At 39.5% G+C, this 21035-nt stretch overlaps 1 protein-coding gene across 3 annotated transcripts in view; it reads left to right on the forward strand.

Annotated features, from left to right (window-relative positions):
- Positions 1 to 214: 214 nt before the first annotated feature.
- LOC135708358 (uncharacterized) overlaps positions 215 to 21035 on the forward strand; it is a 69568-nt gene continuing 48747 nt past the window's right edge. The window contains exon 1 of one of the 3 annotated variants that reach the window (XM_065230423.1): positions 215 to 835. In XM_065230423.1, the coding sequence (XP_065086495.1) occupies positions 350 to 835 (486 nt within the window). In that variant the 5' untranslated portion in view covers positions 215 to 349. Of the gene's footprint in view, positions 836 to 1263; positions 1374 to 21035 lie in introns of those variants that run through there. The other 2 variants (XM_065230422.1, XM_065230424.1) reach the window with 2 other exon arrangements.

The raw sequence follows: 21035 nt of genomic DNA on the forward strand, positions 1-21035 counted from the left end.
AGAAGCCGGATTATTTGCCGATTATCGATTCGTCGGATCAGGTGGAATATACTGTTTAATACAAACAAAATCCAATCCACCGTAACATGGACTTGCCCCTCGTCAAGCTGTCAATGTTATGCTCCCTCCGCAGCATACAACTGCCAGCAAATGTGCTGCTCGTAAACGTCACGACGCAATTTAAATACATCGGAATAACCAAACCGAGCAAAACAAAATAGTTTCGTCTTCCAACGGTTATCGAAAGGCGCGAGTGAAAAATAATACCTAGTGCAATAATTTTGTGTTGTTTGTGGAAATACCCGAAACAATTTTCAGGTGCATGTTTCTGTAGCGTTAAGTGCATGAAATGGCCGACGAAAGTTTCGATTTCAACATAACGAAATTCCTCGCCGAGCAGAAGCAACTGCTCGCCTTGGAACGGGAACGTTTCGCGGTGGAAAAGAACCGGATCCTGGAACCGGAAAGTGTAGGCTCCCCCGGCAAGGTCGAGCACGTGGCCGATAGTCCGGCGGGCAAGCAGGTGAAAAACAATTTGAACTCCAAGCTAGTTCTGGGAGATAATCGTCCCGGGAAGGAACCGAGGGCTGCACCAGAGGGGCGTAGTTCCGATGGTGATAAGGAAAATCAATCGGATAATACCGTGCTGAAGGATGGTGGTGAAGAGTGTCCAGTGGAGAGGCTGCTCAGGGCAAGTGGAAATGGTGATGGTTTGAAAATTGTACATTTCGAAGAGTACAAAAGTGGCGCCAAAGATCTTAGCAAGACACAGGATAATACACCTACCAAACGTGATGATGAAGCAGTATCCTCGACGAATCCAGATAAGCAACAGGTAGGAATGATTGTGTGGTTTGTTTATATTTTTTGTGTAGCGCGCCGACGCAGATCCTATCGAGCGATAGTTGGAAAATATGCAGTCGGGAGAAGATGATGAAAGGGCAATCCCGAGTAAAACGCATTTTCGGTTTTAAAATTTTTGAATCTCGTGAAATTGAATCAACATCGCTTTTTAATGTTTTACTCATCTGCTTCTAAGAAAACAATGTATACACGGTCTTCTCTGCGATTAATTTTCCTCGGGTTCCATCCGAAGGAACCTCGACAATTAGTTCTTCCGTTTTTCACCTCTCGTCTTTACCTTGGAGGTCGCTTACTTCCTTCCGATAATAACATCCTCGCCGACTGATTGCCCGTCAACTCGAGTTGCAGTCCTTTTTTTTAGCAGTGCTCGACTAGTCTTTCGGTAGCCTTCCACGGGATCAGTTCAAAGCTAGAACTGAGTTAACTCGACACCGGTCCATCGCGCTCCTAGGAAACCTTGCTCTAGCATGGTTACATCAAGAAATTGATTGTCTTCACAGCCGTTGATAGTGAGTGTTTTCCAGAATCAATCGAAATCCATTAATTTCTGTCTGCAGAGTCTAGTGACGAGAGGATATTATCCTCATCGCGTGACTGACTACGGCAGCTGTGGGTACGAGGAAGCAGTTTCAAGCATTCGTGTTTTACGACGTCCTTCCTGCGAGTAAGGTGTTACTTGTGTTTAGCAGTCTCCAGTTCGAGTGCCATTGCTGGATTTGGTTGTTGGTGAAAGTGGCAATGATACCTTGTTGTGTTGTAAACGAGGGAGAAACGGAAGGAGATGATATTATCACGTGATTAATTTGTTCAACATTTCCGAGAGTGATTTCGGCGGATACTGGAAGCGGATGCGGCAAGTAGAAGGGATTAAACCGATTCAATTAGGGCTTTGAAAGCTTTAGACAGGTTTTGAAGAAAACTGCTGGTTGACAGGGTCAAGTTTTGGAAAATATTAGGGGTATTCACTATGCGCATTGTAAACATATACACTATCGTAAAAATACCAGGGTCAATTGGAGTGTAATGGAAGTTTACACATTTACGAAGGTGTATACGTTTACGATGCGCTTTGTGAATACCCCTATTATTATAGTGGATGGGTATTTTGAAGAGAATGGTTAAATATGTTTGAATTTGAAAAATCCACACCAGGAATGTTCCAAGGAAAAGCTTTTTTGATTATTTAAAGTTCAATCCAAGGACTCCTCAAAGTTACAGCAGTTACATAGGGTGTCTACTATCCCGGAAAACCTAGAATCTTCCAAGATTTTTATTTTGTAATTCCCAGCAAATTTCATCATTATTCAGGGAAATCTTTAATTCTCTCACCAAGCAATTTTTTTTTAACAGATATTTTTAAAGTAGGTGCTTACAAAAAACATGTAAATTTAAAAAATCTGAAACGAAGATAAATATTAAATATGTCGAATATTGATCATTTTCCAAGGTCCCAGATTAGATAATCAAGATTATGGACCTTGACAAATTTTTCAGATTTATGGACTGCGGATGATTGAAATTGAAGAAAATTTTCAGGGAATTCGGAGGAGAATTTCAAGAAAGTTATGTGAAGAATTGAGATAAACTGAAAATGAAATCTACGGACAATTCCAATTCTGAGTTGAATCTTAACGCAACTCAGGATTCAATGGAAATTTCAATGAAAATTCATAGGAATTTCTGAACTTAATTCTTAAGGAATTATTTATGATGATATTTCGAAGAGAATTCTGAGAAAAATTTCATGATAATTTTCAGGAGAATTAAAAAAAAAAATCTGGGTACATAAAAATCCAAAGCATAGTTCTCTTCAACCCGAACAATGCATAAGTCCTAAGTACAATTGATCAATTCTCTTCATCGACTGTCTCTTTCAATACTGATGACTCCAAACCCAAAACCGTTTCTTATCATGTTTGCGCCGTTAGATGCTAGATAATAACTTTTTATATCGAACTGTGTTGAAAATAGCTGGACTAACTAACTTCCGACGTAATTAGTGACATAGTGAAATCAGTGATCCCTGTAAGAAAATTTGTTATGATTTTCATTTATATGCTCAATATTATCGAGACAATTATTAGGAAATTTTTATTGAATTTCTTAAACAGTGTTTAGGGACCTAGTACACTTTGAGAAAGGCAAAGGATTTAAAATGGCATCTCGCTTAACATTCAAGGAAGTAGACTTTCTCAACAGCAGTAGCCTAGATGCCATGAAAGTTGCGAATTCTTATAAGCTTGTCAATCACGATATCGCTGCAGCGTCGCGCTTCATGAGCACAGAAACTAATCGTAAAGAACTTTTAACAACGGCGTTTTGGTTCAAACTTCCCGTCAGTTTAATATTGCTTTGAGTCTTAAACATTTAAATGTGTATAATCCAAGGGGTAAGTCACTCAGCACAGTGAGCACATCCATTGGCACACCTTCGGCACAATCTCGTAGGCATTGGATTGTTCATTAAATGAAATGGGAGCACTGTTGGACAGCTGTCATTGAAGTTGTTCACAACCATTACGTGCTGTTTGACTGTGTATTTCAGAAACATACTCTAATTGAATATTCTAGAGGAACTCAGACCAGCAATTCACTTCTCGGTTCACATTTAAATTCAAAATGTAGGCTTCCGAGGGCTGTCGATTGCTATCGATGCCGGTCACAAGTCTTTCAGCTACTACGCAAATTGAGTGTACTACGAACCGGAATGTATGAACAATTTAGATGGGTTAAATCATGCAGGTTGGTGGCGGTTGGATACGGAAAACTCAAAGGAAAAGATTACTGGCTTATAAAGAACTCCTGGTCCAACTACTGGGACAACGATGGATATGCTTTGATGGCGGTGAAGGGTAACAACTGTGTCCTTAGAACCGATGCCACGTATGTAAATTTGAAAAAAAAATTAGAATTAAATAAAAGAGTAGCTTTATTTTCGGATATGTGTCATCTTATACGAGATAGAATAAATGGTTTTGGATTTTTGTAACATAAAATAAAAAAAATTGTAAGTTAATTAGGTTGAGTGGAAGCAATTAAAAATCCGTGCCTTGAAAACTAGTTCTGTATCTGAAGTGAGTTTGGTTTGGTAGATGAATCAATGGACCGAGTACTCAAATTCTCCCGGAACTCCAACTTGATGGCAAAACGGAACGTCTTAGCTTGGGATGCTCCTTCTTGGCATAATCCATTCCGGTGTCGAAAACCTTCGAGAGCTTCTTGCCCGGAATCATCACCTTCAGCAGTTTTAGAGATGAACTAGACTATGGCTAAAAATCTCTTAAATAAAGTATTAAAAAAACCCTTCAGCAGTTCCTCTTCCAGATTGAGCAGAAAGGTGTAGTGCTTCTGAATCGTTTCCGTCGGATTGACCAGCATCGTTCAGACGACATTGGAGCATAGGACTTGTAACGCGCACCCAGAGCACAGATGATCGATCCGAAGTGCAGATAGTTCTTGTCGCTGAATGCACTGACTGAACTTCAAGCTGTAATTGCCACCCAACTGGATAATCGCCGGGTAGCACATGTCCAACTAGTTGGTATCCACACCGGAGACGTACCTTTTTCCGTCCGAGCTTGCTCGAAACCATCCGTTGTTTTACTTTCTTATCAGCATCGATAATCTCCATGATGTGAACCTTGAGGTACTTGTTAAATACGTCTACCGTCACCAGGCAGGCCTTCTTGATGGTGATAACCTCGGAGTCCTCCTTGGAGCACATGATGTACCCGATTGGGACGCTGATGTCCACCGTGTCGATTCACAGAATTCACCCGGAAAGTTTTCCTCGGAGAAGACGCCCAACGTTTTGCCATCGTTGGATCCCTTGATCACCTCCAGCAGCTTTTCAAAATTGGCCTTGCCTTTGTCGTGCTTATCCCAAACCAACAGTTTCACCGACGGAATGCCCTCCTCACCCTATGTATAATTGACATCGCTCCTCACCGTCCTTCTCGATCTGCTTCAAGAAGTAGATCTTCTTCTTGCTGGTCAGGGAAAAGATGAACTTTCTGCACAGCACCGTAATCGTATATCCAGAACAACATGTGAAAAGGGCATACAAGCTTTTTGTAAACAAACCTTCTTATGCCCTTTTCTCGCCACCCATATGACACCAACGCAAACCTTCAACATCACCGGGTAGGGGACACTTTCTCCTTCCCGATGATATTGCTGGTTTGCGTGGGCGACCCTCGGTTGGTGAGAAAAGGGCCTACAAAGGTTTGTTTACAAAAAGCTTGTATGCCCTTTTCACATGTTGTTCTGGATATCGTATAGAGCTTGCTGACGTTTATCGTATGCACACTACGTCACGTATACGTATACGCAAAATGTTTTCATCGGGAAAAAAAAAACTTCATAGCGAAAAAATTTCCAGATGAAAACAAATCACTGACACAATCACACTTTAAGCCTGGTACGCAGCTGAAAAGTAATGACGTTTTTACGTGCTACGGGATAGGACACGGAATGCTAAAGAAATTTCTTTTCCTTAGCATTTCTTGACCAAGTACGCAGTTCAAAAGAAATCGGTAAAGGAAAGATCGATTACATTAGTATCGTGATCGACATGAAGGTGGCGCATTCTGAATGTAATTTCATTTTGCTTGCGGAATAATGGTCTGATCAATTATTCCGTTAGGTAAGTTTAACGTTTGTTGTAAAAATGATGTTTTGGATGCATTGTAACAACATAAAAACTGATAATTGTTGATTTTAAAATTAGACGACACCTACCTATGAACTCAAAATTTAGCAAAAGACACCTCCCTATAGCTGTCAAATTTACTTTTGGGAATATTCCTCAAAAATTACTTTTCCGTTTTCTTTTCAGCTGCGTACCAGGCTTTAAGCCTGGTACGCAGCTGAAAAGTAATGACGTTTTTACTAGAGTCGGTGTTTAATGAGTCACGCCAAGAGAAAAACAGTTGAACTCGCATCACGGTTTTCGAAAGATTCCCATTCTTTTCACTTGGCAACAGAGGACTTCTACAACAACTTCAAATGACTTCTAGCGAGAGAAAATATATTGCGGCTGTAGTAAATCATTATATCAGTGATTTTGTCAAATTATCTTAACAAAAAAATAGTAGAAATTCTCATTACTAATCATTACAGAGCGTATTCCATGACAATTTAACGCTCACTGCTTGTTTATGCTCATTTCTTCGATTATATTTCATATTTTATTGCAATACCTTTCGTGGATCTTTCATAGCATCGTAATGTTTATTTACTTTGCACGATAGGTAGCCGTTTTGACAGTTCAATAGGTAGACTTGGCTTCACTCTTGGCGTGACTCATTATACACCGACTCTAGTTTTTACGTGCTACGGGATAGGACACGGAATGCAAAAGAAATTACTTTTCCTCAGCATTTCTTGACCCAGTACGCAGTTCAAAAGAAATCGGTAAAGGAAAGATCGATTACATTAGTATCGTGATCGACATGAAGGTGGCGCATTCTGAATGCAATTTCACTTTCCTTGCGGAATAATGGTCTGATCAATTATTCCGTTAGGTAATGTTGACGTTTATTGCAAAACTGATGTTTTGGATGCATTTAAACAACATAAACACTAATAAGTGTTGATTTTACAATTTGACGACATCTCCCTATAATCTCAAAATTTAGCAGCCTATAGCTGTCAAATTTTCTTTTGGGAAAAATCCTCAAAAATTACTTTTCCGTTTTCTTTTCAGCTGCGTACCAGGCTTTAAGCCTGGTACGCAGCTGAAAAGTAATGACGTTTTTACGTGCTACGGGATAGGACACGGAATGCTAAAGAAATTTCTTTTAATTAGCATTTCTTGACCCAGTTCCCAGTTCAAAAGAAATCGGTAAAGGAAAGATCGATTACATTAGTATCGTGATCGACATGAAGGTGGCGCATTCTGAATGCAATTTCACTTTCCTTGCGGAATAATGGTCTGATCAATTATTCCGTTAGGTAATGTTGACGTTTATTGCAAAACTGATGTTTTGGATGCATTTAAACAACATAAACACTAATAAGTGTTGATTTTACAATTTGACAACATCTCGCTATATCTCAAAATTTAACAGACTATAGCTGTCAAATTTTCTTTTGGGAAAAATCCTCAAAAATTACTTTTCCGTTTTCTTTTCAGTTGCGTACCAGGCTTTAGCAATTATTGATTGCAAACCAATTGGCGTTGGCAGCACCGTCGAAAAATTTGCTCTTCCAGCAAATTTAGATAGTTTCTTATGGGAATTTTCGGTGGAGTGAAAGGATAGTACAAAGTTCGCCATGTTTCACGCACAGTCTGACGTTTGCTTATGAATTTTCTCATAGGAGTAAAGAGCTACAGAGTCGCCGTCAACGCCAATAAATCAAGCTGTCAGAAATATAGGGTTGCCAAATATACCATAAAATTCGTATTTTACAAAAAATCGCAGCTTGCTCTGCACGCCAACTCGGAAGTACCAATTAAATGAGTATTTTGTACTCATATTTTGAAGTTATTCAAATCTGTCAAAAAATGGGTATTTTCAAAAAACGAAAAGCGGGTACTTTTTTCCCATTTCAGTAAATCAACAATCAATACGAAACTAACGATTTTAAATTGGCTCACTACTTGACTAGCCTATTGGTCCCAAGCAAACGATTAACGTACCTTATTCTAGTCGAAATTCTACTACTACACAATGTTTGTTTTGATTCGCTATGAAAGTTTGACAGATAAAATGAGGGGTTAGTGGATTTTCCTATGTTTCGAGGGGTGAATCGATTAGCTTGGGACCGACGATAGTACCAGAGCTGAGCCAAAAAGTTGAGCACGTATATTCGGGACCTTCTGGTCTTAGAGTTACCTCTATGAGTAAATGTCTTCTGCAAATAAAGAATAGGTAAAAACATGCTTTCAATCAACGTCAACACAAAGTGTTTAACTTTTCAAATAAGTGAGTGTTGCGAACATTCGCGAAGCGAGTATTATCTGTTTCATTCGAGACAATACTCACCGAAACCATTTCAAAAATCGTCGTTATAGGGATTTGGAATCGGTTGCTACGAGGTAAGAATTAGAAGTGCATGATGAAAATTAAGACACGTATTTTGAAAATGTGTTCCGTTTCAGGCTAGCGAAGAACTCTAAAAAGGGAAAAGCATCTCTCGCGGACCGATCAGCAGTGAACTGGATCGAGTTCTAAAAGTGTTCTTTCCAAGGGGTTGGCCACTCCACACAGTGTGCCAAAACAGATTTCAGTACACCTGGGCACACTCATTGACACGGTTTGGCACCCATGGTAAGAATCGTTCATGATCTTTAAAGTTGCTGGCAACACTGAACGTTCTCTGCGCCTACGCAGCACATGTGTCAAATCATTTTTTGCATTTTGAAACGCAACCTGCCGACGCTGGTGGTGTAGTGGTAAGCGTGACTGCTTTCTAACACCCCAATGGGTCTGGGTTCAATCCCAGCCGAGGTCGGTGGGATTTTTCTGAGGCATAAAAATCTCTGGTCACGTCTTCCTTCGGAAGGGAAGTAAAGCCGTTGGTCCCGGCCCATGTGTGTTTGAATGGGTGCGATATCCTACGCAGGTGTGGAAGCTGCCTTCCTGCACATTCGATTGCCGTCAATGGATTGCAATCGACGTTCGTTGGTGATTGGCACTAGATTGCGGAACAGAGACCGACGTTAAATAAAGGAATGAAGAAGAAGAAGAAGAAACGCAATCTTCAATTTTCGCTTTATTCTCCTGAGTTGAATTCCCCAACAGCGCAAATCCTTTAGCCTTTTCGAAGCAGTAATTCATTTCGCACAATGCAGACCAAAACCGGGGTAATCGCTGATGATTAACATCGCATGTATTATTACACCGGTCATCATGAAAAAAAAAATGCAAAAATTTCTTTCGTTACACTGTAGTTTCTTGTGGGAGAAAAGAAGCGGCAAAGGAAGAGAAACGGTTCTTCACTGAACAGTCCGAAATTACTGTGGCTGCGGGATTCTGGCTTTCACTCACCGTCACTCCACGGGCACATGATCATTCCGGTGGCACTGATAGTGAAGGCAACATAGGTAAACATAACCGCTAGCGGAATCACTTTTTCAGCACTTTTTTAATGCATCCAATAATGCTTCTCGGTGATACCACTCTGAATAAGCCAACCTTTAGTAGCGGAACACTTTCGTCGCATTCTTCAGTAGGCACATGACCGTGGCCACCTCAAACCATGCGTCCACGTTGTCCCGGTTCGCTGGCAGGTCAACATTAGCAGTAGTTTGCTCCGGCGGCTGTACCGTGCGGGACCGAAATCCGTACAGCACCGAAATCCGTACACCCTGTTGAATTTGTTTATTTATATGCATAATAACAATGTAAATATTATACATTAATACATATTCATGTTCATTCATGCATTAGCTTGATGTTTACGTCAACAATTAAGCAGTATGTCATGCAATTAAAATAAGAAAAATAAAAACCTTATCACGTGTCGGGCATTTCTATCAATCGGTTGCGTTCTTAACGATTTTCTAAGAAAATCTCTCGGATTTACTTCCTGTTGTTAAGCGTATTTAAGTGATTTTTGCAAGTAGTTTCCTGAAGGTCGATCGGAAAGGTAAGTGTTTATCGTTTTATATCTCAATTCTAAGCAATGGATCATTCATATGGTATTTATTTATCAAAATTAGTACTGTACGGATTTCGATCCATATATAACAGCTGATCCTAAATCCGTACACTTGTGCATTCACAATGACGACTCCACTTTATCCAATGTTTTTCAGCAGATCATGGAAGCTAAATACACGCCGGAGGATTTGGAGAAGACTGTGGCAATGATGCGTGCGGGGAAATCTTATCGAGAAGCATCCAGGGATTTTGCCGTTCCATTTACCACCATAAGAGATGCCGTATTGAATCGCTACTCTCTTATTTTATTCGTATTGTAAATGTTAAATTATTAATATCTTTTAATGAAGAGTGTCAAGAACCAGCCGAAAAGGAAAACAGCGCAGCTCCTCTACACCAACACGCATATACAAATAACAGAGAGCAGACAGAAATAGGCAAGAGAGCATACCCAACAGTAGCCACCAGCGAGGAATGGTCGAAAATATACATGAAAGTGAACGGGAGAAAATTGATAAAGAGAACGCAAAGAAACAAAGGATTGAGGAACGACAAAAGTAAAAGGTTAAGCGAGAGGAGGAAGAAGATGAAGAAGAGGAAAGAAAGCTGGAAGCAAGAAAGCATTATAACTTGAAAAGGCAATGGCAACAATGGAGAAGAAGCAGAAAAAAGCTGCGGAAAATTAAGTTAAATTAAATTAAATTAAGTTGTAGTCGTTAACTTACGTTTATTTTATTTTTCATGCACAAAACGAAAAACTAATCTTTGATGTCAGTTCATTATCTTTTTATGTTGGTTTCTAAGATGGTTGTAATTTTTTTTTTTCACTTATCCGCCATTATAGGGCTACCATCTTAGGAACCGCTTATTCTATCGCTTGATGCCAGTGGGTTGGTGGAGCGTTTCCATTATCGGTGTATTAAAGATGTTTCGGCAGTCTTCTATTCAGTTTGCTATTATTGATTCGACAACATTGTCCAAGCTACACCGCCCAGTTTAGTCCCGGTTAATAATGTTTTGTAGCGTTGAGCTGGAGTGCCCCCAAGTTCCAAAGTATGGCGCATCTTGCACGTTATCACATGTCAAATTTCAAAGACCTCGAAGTTGTGATCGGAGGTAAACTCTAGTAATAATATTTAACCCAAAGATTTTTTCCTTTGGTTTGTTTTTTTGCGTCGATCTTGTTTTCCGTGCTGAGCACCAATGCTACCGACGTGCCAGGAAGGCAGCTCCCACACCTGGACCCTACCTATCGACCCATCAACTCATGAACCGGGGACCAACGGCTTTACTTCCCATCCGAAGGAAGGCGTGATCATTGATGTTATGCCTCAGAACATCCCGGCGGCGCCGACTGGTATTGAACCCAGGCCTGCTGGGGTGAGAGGTAATCACGCTTACCACTACACCACCGGCGCCGTTGTCCCCAAAGCACTGGTATAGAATAAAATTTGGAGGAAATGAATCCTTAAGCATGATATTAGTTAGCATAAAAATCCAGAGCAGTCACCTTCATAAATAAAAAGAAATCAGTTACCTTTCCTTTGAATCGATTGGAGCATCAATTAATCTAACGCTGATATTACTAGTTAAAAAAATAAAAGTAAAAAATGAACTTAAACCTTTGACGAATGATTCTTATGTAAAATCGTACGCTGAATCTAACAATATAAATATCAATTATTTTAACGCTAAATTAGAGGTAAGAGATTTTTCGTTCGATCAATTGAACATCAATTGTCAGTTAGATTAGTGGTATTGTTATTATTTAATAGTTTTTTTTTAAGTTTTCCTTAGAAAAATTGAATTTCTGCTAATTTTTTAAGCAATGTAAATAAAAATGTTTATTGTGGTTTTACCATTACTCTCACGGAAAAAAATGTTGTAATGATCGAAATCAAATTTTATCACGTTTAATGTGGCGTTAAAATAATTAATATTACTTCATTACAGCCGGAGGTATTTGTGGTTTTAGTAAACACGTTTTTTTTAAAGTGATATTTAATTTTTTAGCTATATCTCAAAAACTATCCTACTGAGATTTTTTGGACTACATTTTTGGATTCAGCGCACGATTTTACATGGGAAATGACCATCAGCGTACAACCTTCAAATATGCTGTAAACTAGTGTATTTAAACGAGTATGTCTGTTTTGGACTCCTAGCCAAGCAACTTCTAAATAAATACTTTATTCAAGACAGCAACATGTTTTTTTTTTCATTGATTTAGATCGATTTACATGCATGTACGGATTTTGATTCATCCTCAACACAGTGTACGGATTTCGATTCAAAATTGTACGGATTTTGATTCAATCGTAGAACGCTGTACGGATTTTGATTCAAGAGATGTGCAATTTAAATACTTTTTTCGTATAATTAAAGGTAATTTTAAGACCTGGTGTTTGCAAATAATGGTAAAATAAAGATAAATGTATGGGCAAAAGATGTGATACAGAGCATAATGTGATAGTATTATTTAGTATTGACCATTAATGATTCTCTCGTGCTTAGGTGTACGGATTTCGGTCCCGCACGGTAATTCCGGAATGCAATCAGATGCGTTTCGATGCTATCTTTAAAAAGCATCTGCAGTGGTCGGACAAACTACCTTTTCGAGGGGATCCTCCGGTCGTCTTGGTTGATGTCGCGAAAATCGGTCTGTCTAATGTGAGACATTTTCCTTTTTTTTCCAATATGAACATAGCATTTTTCGCTGTCAAATCATAAACGAAACGTATATATGCGAATAATTGCCATGCATACCAGATATTCTAGGTTCTCCAAATCGTCCTGGAGTTCAGTTGATTTGTTCTGCTATATCAACCAAGACTGTCCAAACAGATTCAAAGTATCTATGTGGATGTCGGGTACGTACGTATACAAGATGTTATAGGTTCTGAAATCATGCTGGAGATCAGATTATTTTTCTTCTAGATCACCCAAGATTAATTCAATATCTGTAGTATAGAGATATTATACCAGTCTTTGTTGATCTAGTAAAACAAATCATTGGAGAACCTAGATCATCTGGTATATGTGGAAATACTTAAACATTATCCATATATACACTATAAATCTGTTTGGACATAGGGGAAATGGCTCTAATGTTGGCCTATGAATCTAAGATTGGGCCCATCGCTAAAAAGCTGCTATTTATCAATTTTATTGGGACGGTACTGAATATTTTTGGTCGCTATTGAAAATTTAGTCGATTGCTGAATGTATGTATGGGCCCAAATTAGGGACATTACATCCATTTCCCCTATTTCGATACTACAGACTTTATCCCATTCATGGTTGATCTAGTAGAATAAATCATGTGAACTCCAAAACGATTTGGAGAACTTAAAACATCTGGTATACATGTCAATAGTTCATGCATGATCCACATAGACACTGTGCATCTATCTGGAAATATTTCGATACTAAAGGGCGAACACGAAATTATTGCGACACCGAAAATGTCATACCAATTTTCTTATAATGTTTAGAATCAAACCAAAATTTTAGGGTAGTTTTATACATATATTTACTTCAAAAATCAAAAGAAAAGTTAATCGATGGAGCCTTGAGTGTAAAATTGAACGCATTTTCGCTTGATGCCCTCCATCAAAGTCTTTACAGTGTCATCCGGTACCAGTTTCTCAGTTTTTTTTTCCATTTTCTTAACATGTCCTTCTCGTCTTTGACTGTCTTCTTGCTCTTCCGAAGTTCCCGCTTCATTATTGCCCAGTACTGCTCCACCGGGCGCAGCTCCGGACAGTTTGGCGGATTCATGTCCTTTGGAACAAAATGGACAGAATTGGCCTCATACCACTCCAGGACACTTTAAGAATAGTGGCATGATGCCAAATATGTCCAAAATAGCGGAGCTTCGTCGTGCTGCTGCAAGAACGGCAAAAGGCACTTCTCGAGGCACTCAGATTTGTAGATCTCGCCATTTACTGTGCCCTTTGTCACGAAAGGCTCACTCCTCAGTCCGCAAGAGCAGATGGCCTGCCAAATGAGATATTTGGAGGCGAACTTCGAAATTTTCTTCTTCTTAAATTTGTCGTCCACATCGAACTTGCTCTTGCCGGTGAAAAACTCCAACCCCGGAATTTGCTTAAAATCGGTTTTTATATACGTTTCGTCGTCCATCACACAGCAGCCATATTTTGTCAGCATCTTCTCGTAGAGCTTCCGTGCCCGAGTTTTAGCCGTCGATTGTTGCCGTCTTTTTGTTCTCCGGTCCCGGTTTTCTTCCAGCTCCTTTGCCGTGGTCCAACGTCAACCGCTCCTGGAACCGCTTCAACACTCTGGAGACGGTTGAATGGTGAATGTTCAACATTTTTCCCAACTGCCGGTGCGACAGGTCAGGAAATTCCAGGTGTTTGGAAAGAATTTGTTCTCTCAACTCGCGTTGGTTCACCTCCATTTTCGTTGAATCGAAAAACACGACTTCGAGTTTGACAGCATGTACACAATACACATCAATGAGAAAGTGTGCAAAATTTGGTTGATTTTTACCCAATGGTAAAAAAGTTATGCCCTGTTGAATGTGTCCCAATCTCAGTGTGGCGAAAGCTGCATTCAGAGAGGTTACTGCCCATGCTATATACGGACGGTTCTTTGATCGACGCTACAAGAGAGTGGAAAGATGTACCCAATTCTCGAGATAAGAAAGTTCTGACTCGGCTGAGGATTGGTCATACACGGCTCACTCATGGACCTCGTTTTAGCGGCAGTGTGGCCTACTGCCAGGAATGCGGTGCGGTTTCAGATGTAAATCATCTATTGGTGGAGTGCCTGGCTCGAGCACAATTGAGGGAAGAAATGGGTGTCGTTGGCTCAATCCGTGAGGTATTGTACAACGACAGGCGGTTGACTTATACGATATGATATAAGCATAAGAAGGTTGAAGTGGCATTAGAAAGAAAATAATTTGTATAGTCACTTCACTTCTTTTTGATAAGAGGGTAGCCTTGAGTCCTAAAGACAATGGTGTGTGAGGGTAAGCGATAACGGGGAGTTATTGATGCTCTCTTCTACCAGGGGAACAGTTTAAAGAGACGTTAATAGACGGAAGCACGGAAGCAATCTCGGTTGATCTAGTAGATCAAATTATCTGAACTCCAGGACGATTTGAAGAACCTTGAACATCTTTATTACTCGGAAATAGATCATGCATGATCCACATAGACACTTTGAATCTGACTGGACATTTTTCGATACTACCGACATTATTGCAGTCTTGGTTGATCTAGTGATCAACTGATGTCCTGGACGATTTAGAAAACCTATAATTTCCGGTATACATAGTAATAAGTGGTGCATGATCCACAAAGTCACATATATACGATTCGATTCTGATTTGACAACGAAAAGTGCTTGGTTCATATTAGAAATAAAAAAAAATATATCATGAAAATGTCTCACCATTGGACAGAACCCAAGGAATATCCGTGTAAATACACAACCGCGACATGACCAACAAGTGTGACTTATGAAACTCTGGTATTTTCTCGATTTTGTGCAGGGTGTTTGGTTTGAATCGGTAAAAATTTGATGAAACTACAGCCAAATTAACTACAACATTTAGGACAGCAAAATTCTTCAGAGACGCAAAGGTTAATTTTCAAGAAAATTTGTATTTCAAATGAAAATGCATTATTTTTTTAAATAATGTTTCATTAAATCTAGGCAGGTATTATTCAATAGAATCTCATAATGTAAGGATGTTTTATTATGTTCACTAATTACTCAGAATTTAAACTATACATAAATAACTGAAGATGATACAACAGGGTGTCGACTACCTGGGAAATCCTGGAAAATCAAGGAATATCAGGGAATTTATTTTTGGACCTGGAAAATCAGGGAATCTTAGGGAATTTCATTCAAATTCCGGGAAATATTTCTTAATCACAGAAGTATGACAAACTTTGCTAGTTTCAAACAACTTGATTACTCGGTGTAGTTTGAAGATGGTTGTTCATTATAAGTTTTAAATAGAGTTGCGAATTTGTGGTTGTTCAATGCTTGATGTTGCATTTTTGCAAGTTGAGCAAGAATTATTCAAATAAAAGGGTATTTTGATAATTTTGCGCCTAATATAAATTGTGTTGGTACATACCTGAGATGAACTGAGATCCTGAGGGTTGATAAAAATCCATTTCCGTAGACACTAGACATTGTTAGTTGTTGCAAAATTTAACCTCCAAATTGGTATGTGTGCATTGAAGCGCTTTTGAGTAAAGAGCTAAGAGATTTTTTCTGAATACTTGTTGTTCCTGTTCCTTTTTGTGTTCCTAACAGCCGGATTAGCTCAGAGAATAAATTAAATGAAAATTTAGAATAATGTTCTTGCTTGGGTGGATTTTTGTCTTTGATGCTTAAAGGAGCACTTTTATGATTGAAATATGATTCAAAGAAACGTAGAAAAGCATTTCCTCGACAGCATATAGTGGCTTTATTGAGTATTCTACACACTTAGATTTGTTTGTCGAGATTATCACCACCGAGCAGGCTCGGCATTTATTTTTACTGAGATCTCGGCGAAATTCCCGTTTGTTAACTGAATCTCGGCAAATTTGCTGATTGCCGAGCTGATCGGTGGTGCCCATCTCGGCAAAAAAAATCTAAGTGTGTAGGTCTTCATTGTAAATCCGATTAGCTCGGAAAATTAGCTTCTCAGTGAAAGGGGAAAGCGCTGTTTTTAAGATTTCCCACCATAGGAATCTGGCCGCAAATTAGCGTTTGGTTAAGCGTAATAATTTTCTTGCGGAGCTGGGTTTCAAGTTGTGCTCAAGGGATTAAAGACAAGTGTTTCATATGTAAGATGTAGGACATCTGGTTGAGCGTTGAGTTCAGAAACAGTCAGAAAAGAACTTCTAAGCCAGGTTGAAAAAGTTCACGATATTTCATGAAGTTCAACAAGGTAAAAGTTCGCGAGTCATAGTGAGTTTTGGTGAATATTTTCAACACTGCTTCTAAGGGTGAGAAAATCGCCATGCCAAGGATCTTTTCTCACTTGAAACTTGTTGAAAATTTTAAGCGAATAAGCAAGACTTGTTTGTAGATTGATATCGAGAAGGTTGCAGTTTCCTTCGCTGTTAATCATTAATTGAACTGAGTACCTGACGCTTAACGCGATTACAATTTGTAAATTTAGAAAAATGTGATGCTGGTCTGCAGCTAGAACTATTTGTTGGGTAATACATATCTGAAAAAAGTAATAGCTGAAAAGATCGTGTTGACAAAACCATGTAGACACTTCAACTGGAATTTGTTTGAAAATTACCGGAAAATCAGGGAATATCAGGGAATTTGGTTTTCTTCATTGAGTCGACACTCTGTACTATGTTATTTAGAAAAAAAAATCAAAGGTTACAAACGATACTCCTTTAGCTCAGTCGGTAAAGGCGCAGCTACAAAGCAAGTCCATGCTGGAGGCGACTGAGTTCGATTCCCGTCCGGTCTATTAATTTTAAGGGTTGGAAAATTTCTCTACTTCCTTGGGCATTAGGATGGTACAGGCATAGAAAGCTCTCAATTAAAATGTGAAAGTACTTTAGAGAACACTAAGTGGAGAGCAGGCAAAAATCTAATATGCTATAAACAATAAGCTTGAAACGATATGTAGTAGTATACAAATGGTATTTATAGGTTATGAAAACGGTTTTTTTTTTTGTCGCGGATTAGTATTTTAAATCGCGGATTTCTTTTGAGAAATCGCGGATTGCACGGATCAAATTTAGAAAATCTTGTAACAGCCCTGTAATTCTGCTCATGTTGCGGAATTATACCACAAAAAGTTGAACAATTTTCTAATCAGCATAAGCAGATAATTTTATTAAATAAAAATATTTTTCATTTTAAAATAGATAACAATACTTCCCATGCATTTTTCAGTAACGCCGTCATGTTTATTTACTTTGCTCGTTTGGTACGCCGATGGGTCTAGGTTCAATCCCAGCCGAGGTCGGTGGGATTTTTCTGAGGCATACAAATCTTTGGTTACAACGTCTTCCTTCGGAAGGGAAGTAAAGCCGTTGGTCCCGGCCCATGTGTGTTGAATGGGTGCGATATCCTACGCAGGTGTGGAAACTGCCTTCCTGCACATTCGATTGCCGTCAATGGATGTCCGTCGGTGATTGGCACTAGATTGCGGAACAGAGACCGACGTTAAATAAAGGAAAGAAGAAGAAGAAGGTAGTTTGGCTTCACTCTCGGCGCGACTCTTATTAACATCGACTCTGCGATCAAATGCATGTTGGTTGCCTTTTCTGACGTTAGGTGGTGTGTCGAACGGGATGTTTCTGTCTCCTGAGTGATGCATGGAGAATCAAAGTGCCATGGTGCCATGACTATCCCACTTTCCCTATAATGCTCCTTTAATTCCTTCGTTTTATTTGGATAATTTGATCCACGTTTAGATATTGTGAAGGACACCACATGATTTCAGCATTTTCTATAGAGAACTCCTACTAGAACCCAAAAATACAGTCGACTCATCATCCAACTTCGTTTCACCTCACATTGACCTCGATTGACGGTAGCAAAATTGGTACGTTGCGTCCGAGTTGCCTGCAGAACTGAAATTATCCTGTACAATAAAGTGGCACTTCCCATTCCGCCTTTTTCCCCCCCTCAAAGCCGAAATTCCATTTTCGTTTACTTGATGGAATATGTATACTAAAGTAGGAAGAAAGTTCAAGACGCACAAAGAGCGAGCATAATGCAACTCTTTAGTCTTTCAACTGAGCTTGTTTTATTTTTTTTAGGACGCAACAAATCGGAGGAAATTTATTCCAAAAGTGTTCCCAATACATGCGAAAGTTCGGAATGAGACTGTGGTGCGGAGGTGTCCTAATCGACGGTGATGGAGCATCCGTTGTTTTATTATCAGCTGCGCTCGATCGAATTTCTTCGACCAACCAACGCCAAGTCGCAATAAGAACCGACCACCGACCGGGAACAGGCGGGCCAAAGAAAATTTGTGTGTACACATCGATAATGCATATTAGATGGGTGGATGGGTGAAAAAGGAAGCGAGCATTAATTGCGACTGACGACCGTTTTTTTTTTGGTTCGACTAGAGGAATCTAAGTTGGTGGGTGCACTACCAATGGGTAAGTAGGCTTCCTTTAGAAATTGAGGGTGCTGACTTGACTGCTGCTGATGAGGTCATTAATTCAAGTTTGGTTGACCTGATCTCGAATAAAGGTCTGCAACTGGGCAATTAGGCCGAGCGAAGGTTCTTCTTCGTAAGATTTTGAGCTGCCGTTGCAATCAATGACCCTATTCTACTACTAGAACAAATGTTATTAGTTTCAATAGCAGAGTGATAGATGCTTGAATGCTGAGGGCTACCTGAGTATTTTTTTTAGTTTTAAGAAGTGAAATTAACTATTTCTTAACATTGAACTACTGGTACTGAGCCTTTGTGCGATAGTAGCTTTTACTTTATTTGCTTTGATCGTTCGATACCAATCAGCAAACTACCATTCAAGATCAACATTGCTGCCCATCAATTATTCCATGATGGATCGGTTCAAGCCCTTTATCTGATATTAAAAAATTTCCGATTCAAAGAAAAACGGAAACTCTTCGTTCACAAATATTTGCCACCACTTACAACATTCTCGTATATCAAGATCCCCAGAGTACAACTTAATCCAAACACCACCAGTCCACTTTCCTATTCATTTCAAACTGCAAATATGACCTGAAAAAGAAACCAATGCGATTACACCCTGCTCGCACGAGATCCGACAGTTTCGGTTCCGGTGGGAACTAAAAGCTTTCCGCCTCCATGCATTGTCCGTCGTCCATCTAAATGGCCCGTAGAGCGACTTGGTATCCTGGTGGGATGTGCGGTGGAAAACTGTAAGTGGAACCGATTTGCATTTTAAAGATGCACAGCCGAAACGGAACGGATGTGTATACGAGAAACTACACCAAGGTTGCCGGATTTCACGTGGTGGTCGGCTCACACTGCGCGCTGCTCTTTTCAAGGACCGATCCACAGGGCAATTTTCCTCCGAACAAGTTAACCGAATTTTTCGCATGATTGTGACGTTTCAAGGATATGCAAACTTGGACTACCCCATCCCCCATCCAGTGCAAATGAAATTTTAATTATTCTGACCTGACATTCTCCCCGTTACGAGCGAGACAGCTGACCAATCATTAATATTAACTGGAAATTTACGTGCCGCCGACCTTCACATTCGACACGTCATATTCGTTTTCAACGGTGTGCTTTCCGTATATATTTATATGTTTACCTGTATGAGGATTCGTGATATTTTCCACTCAGGCCGGTCGGTGGTGGTGGTGGTGGTGCTTACAAATCGATTTAAAATTCACCATCTTCGCGTGTGTTTATTATGGCTGGCGTTGTTTTAGCTTTACACATCTGTCAGTGTTTGTCAGTGTCAGCGATTTACAGATTATAATCATCTCGAAATAATGCTCAATAGATCATCAAGATATTCATTTATTATTATCCGTTTATCGACAATTCGTCACGTAATTACCTCAGAATTAATCGGGTGAGCTTGACAGCTAAAATATCCATTTCGATTGATCAAAATAAATCATGAGCTGATTGAATTATGCTGGGTCAATCAATTTATCCATCAATATTGATGAATATTAGGGTGATCGGTAAATGCAGTGCAGAATTTAAACTTTAGAACTCGTGAAAAAATTTGATGATTTTCTTCAAAATAACCGAAAAATTCGCCTAAATGTAGGCTATGCTTTGTAAACGGAATATGCATTTCAACTTGAAAAATCTTGAGGTACGTTTAGACTTATCTCGTCGTCTGACTGGACTGCTCGATCATTTTGTCGGATTCAATGTTCGGATGCGTTCACACTTTTTCGACAGGATGATTAGATTTGACGTTTGATTTGTCGAACGAAGTAGGTTTGTGTTTAAATTTCTTTCGACTCACCCAGCAAAATAGCCGCAAGTTAGGTGAAAATATTGATTTTTTTTTACGTAGGACTACGTCTTTGATTTCTATATGGGGGTACACTTTGTGAAAACCGAAAATGGAACATGTAACAAATTAAATTTTGAACGTTAATAACTCAGCTGCTCCTGGTCCAATTTCAATAATTTTATCACCAATCGATCAGAAATGTGGCTACGCATCGATAAGAATGTTGATTTTTAACAAGAAACTATTGAAAACTGGTAAATGTCCAGCATTGTCCAAAAGCATCGAATTAACTAACAAATCCACCAATTACCTACATGAATATGCTGCTTCCCCAGCACAGTCGTCAGAGAGTAGTAAGTAGACGAAACAAGTCGAAGTGGCATTCGCCTCCGATCCTCGGACGCGTGCGAATAGGGAGGATGTAATTGCGTAATATTTGCACACTCATCGCCATATTCAGAACCAAACGCAAATTCTTCGAGATAACCACCATCCGTCGTCTGGCTCACCGTGGCGGCGTCTGCCGTATCTCCGGTCTGATTTACGAGGTGTGCTGAAAAATGAGATCCGTGATGCTGTCACCTACACTAAACACGTTAAGCATAAGCGGTAATGGATGACAT

Source organism: Ochlerotatus camptorhynchus, unplaced genomic scaffold (assembly GCF_037179485.1).
Source record: "Ochlerotatus camptorhynchus isolate MF236.1 unplaced genomic scaffold, CSIRO-AGI_Acam_v1.1 ptg000330l, whole genome shotgun sequence".
Lineage (NCBI taxonomy): Eukaryota > Metazoa > Arthropoda > Insecta > Diptera > Culicidae > Ochlerotatus > Ochlerotatus camptorhynchus.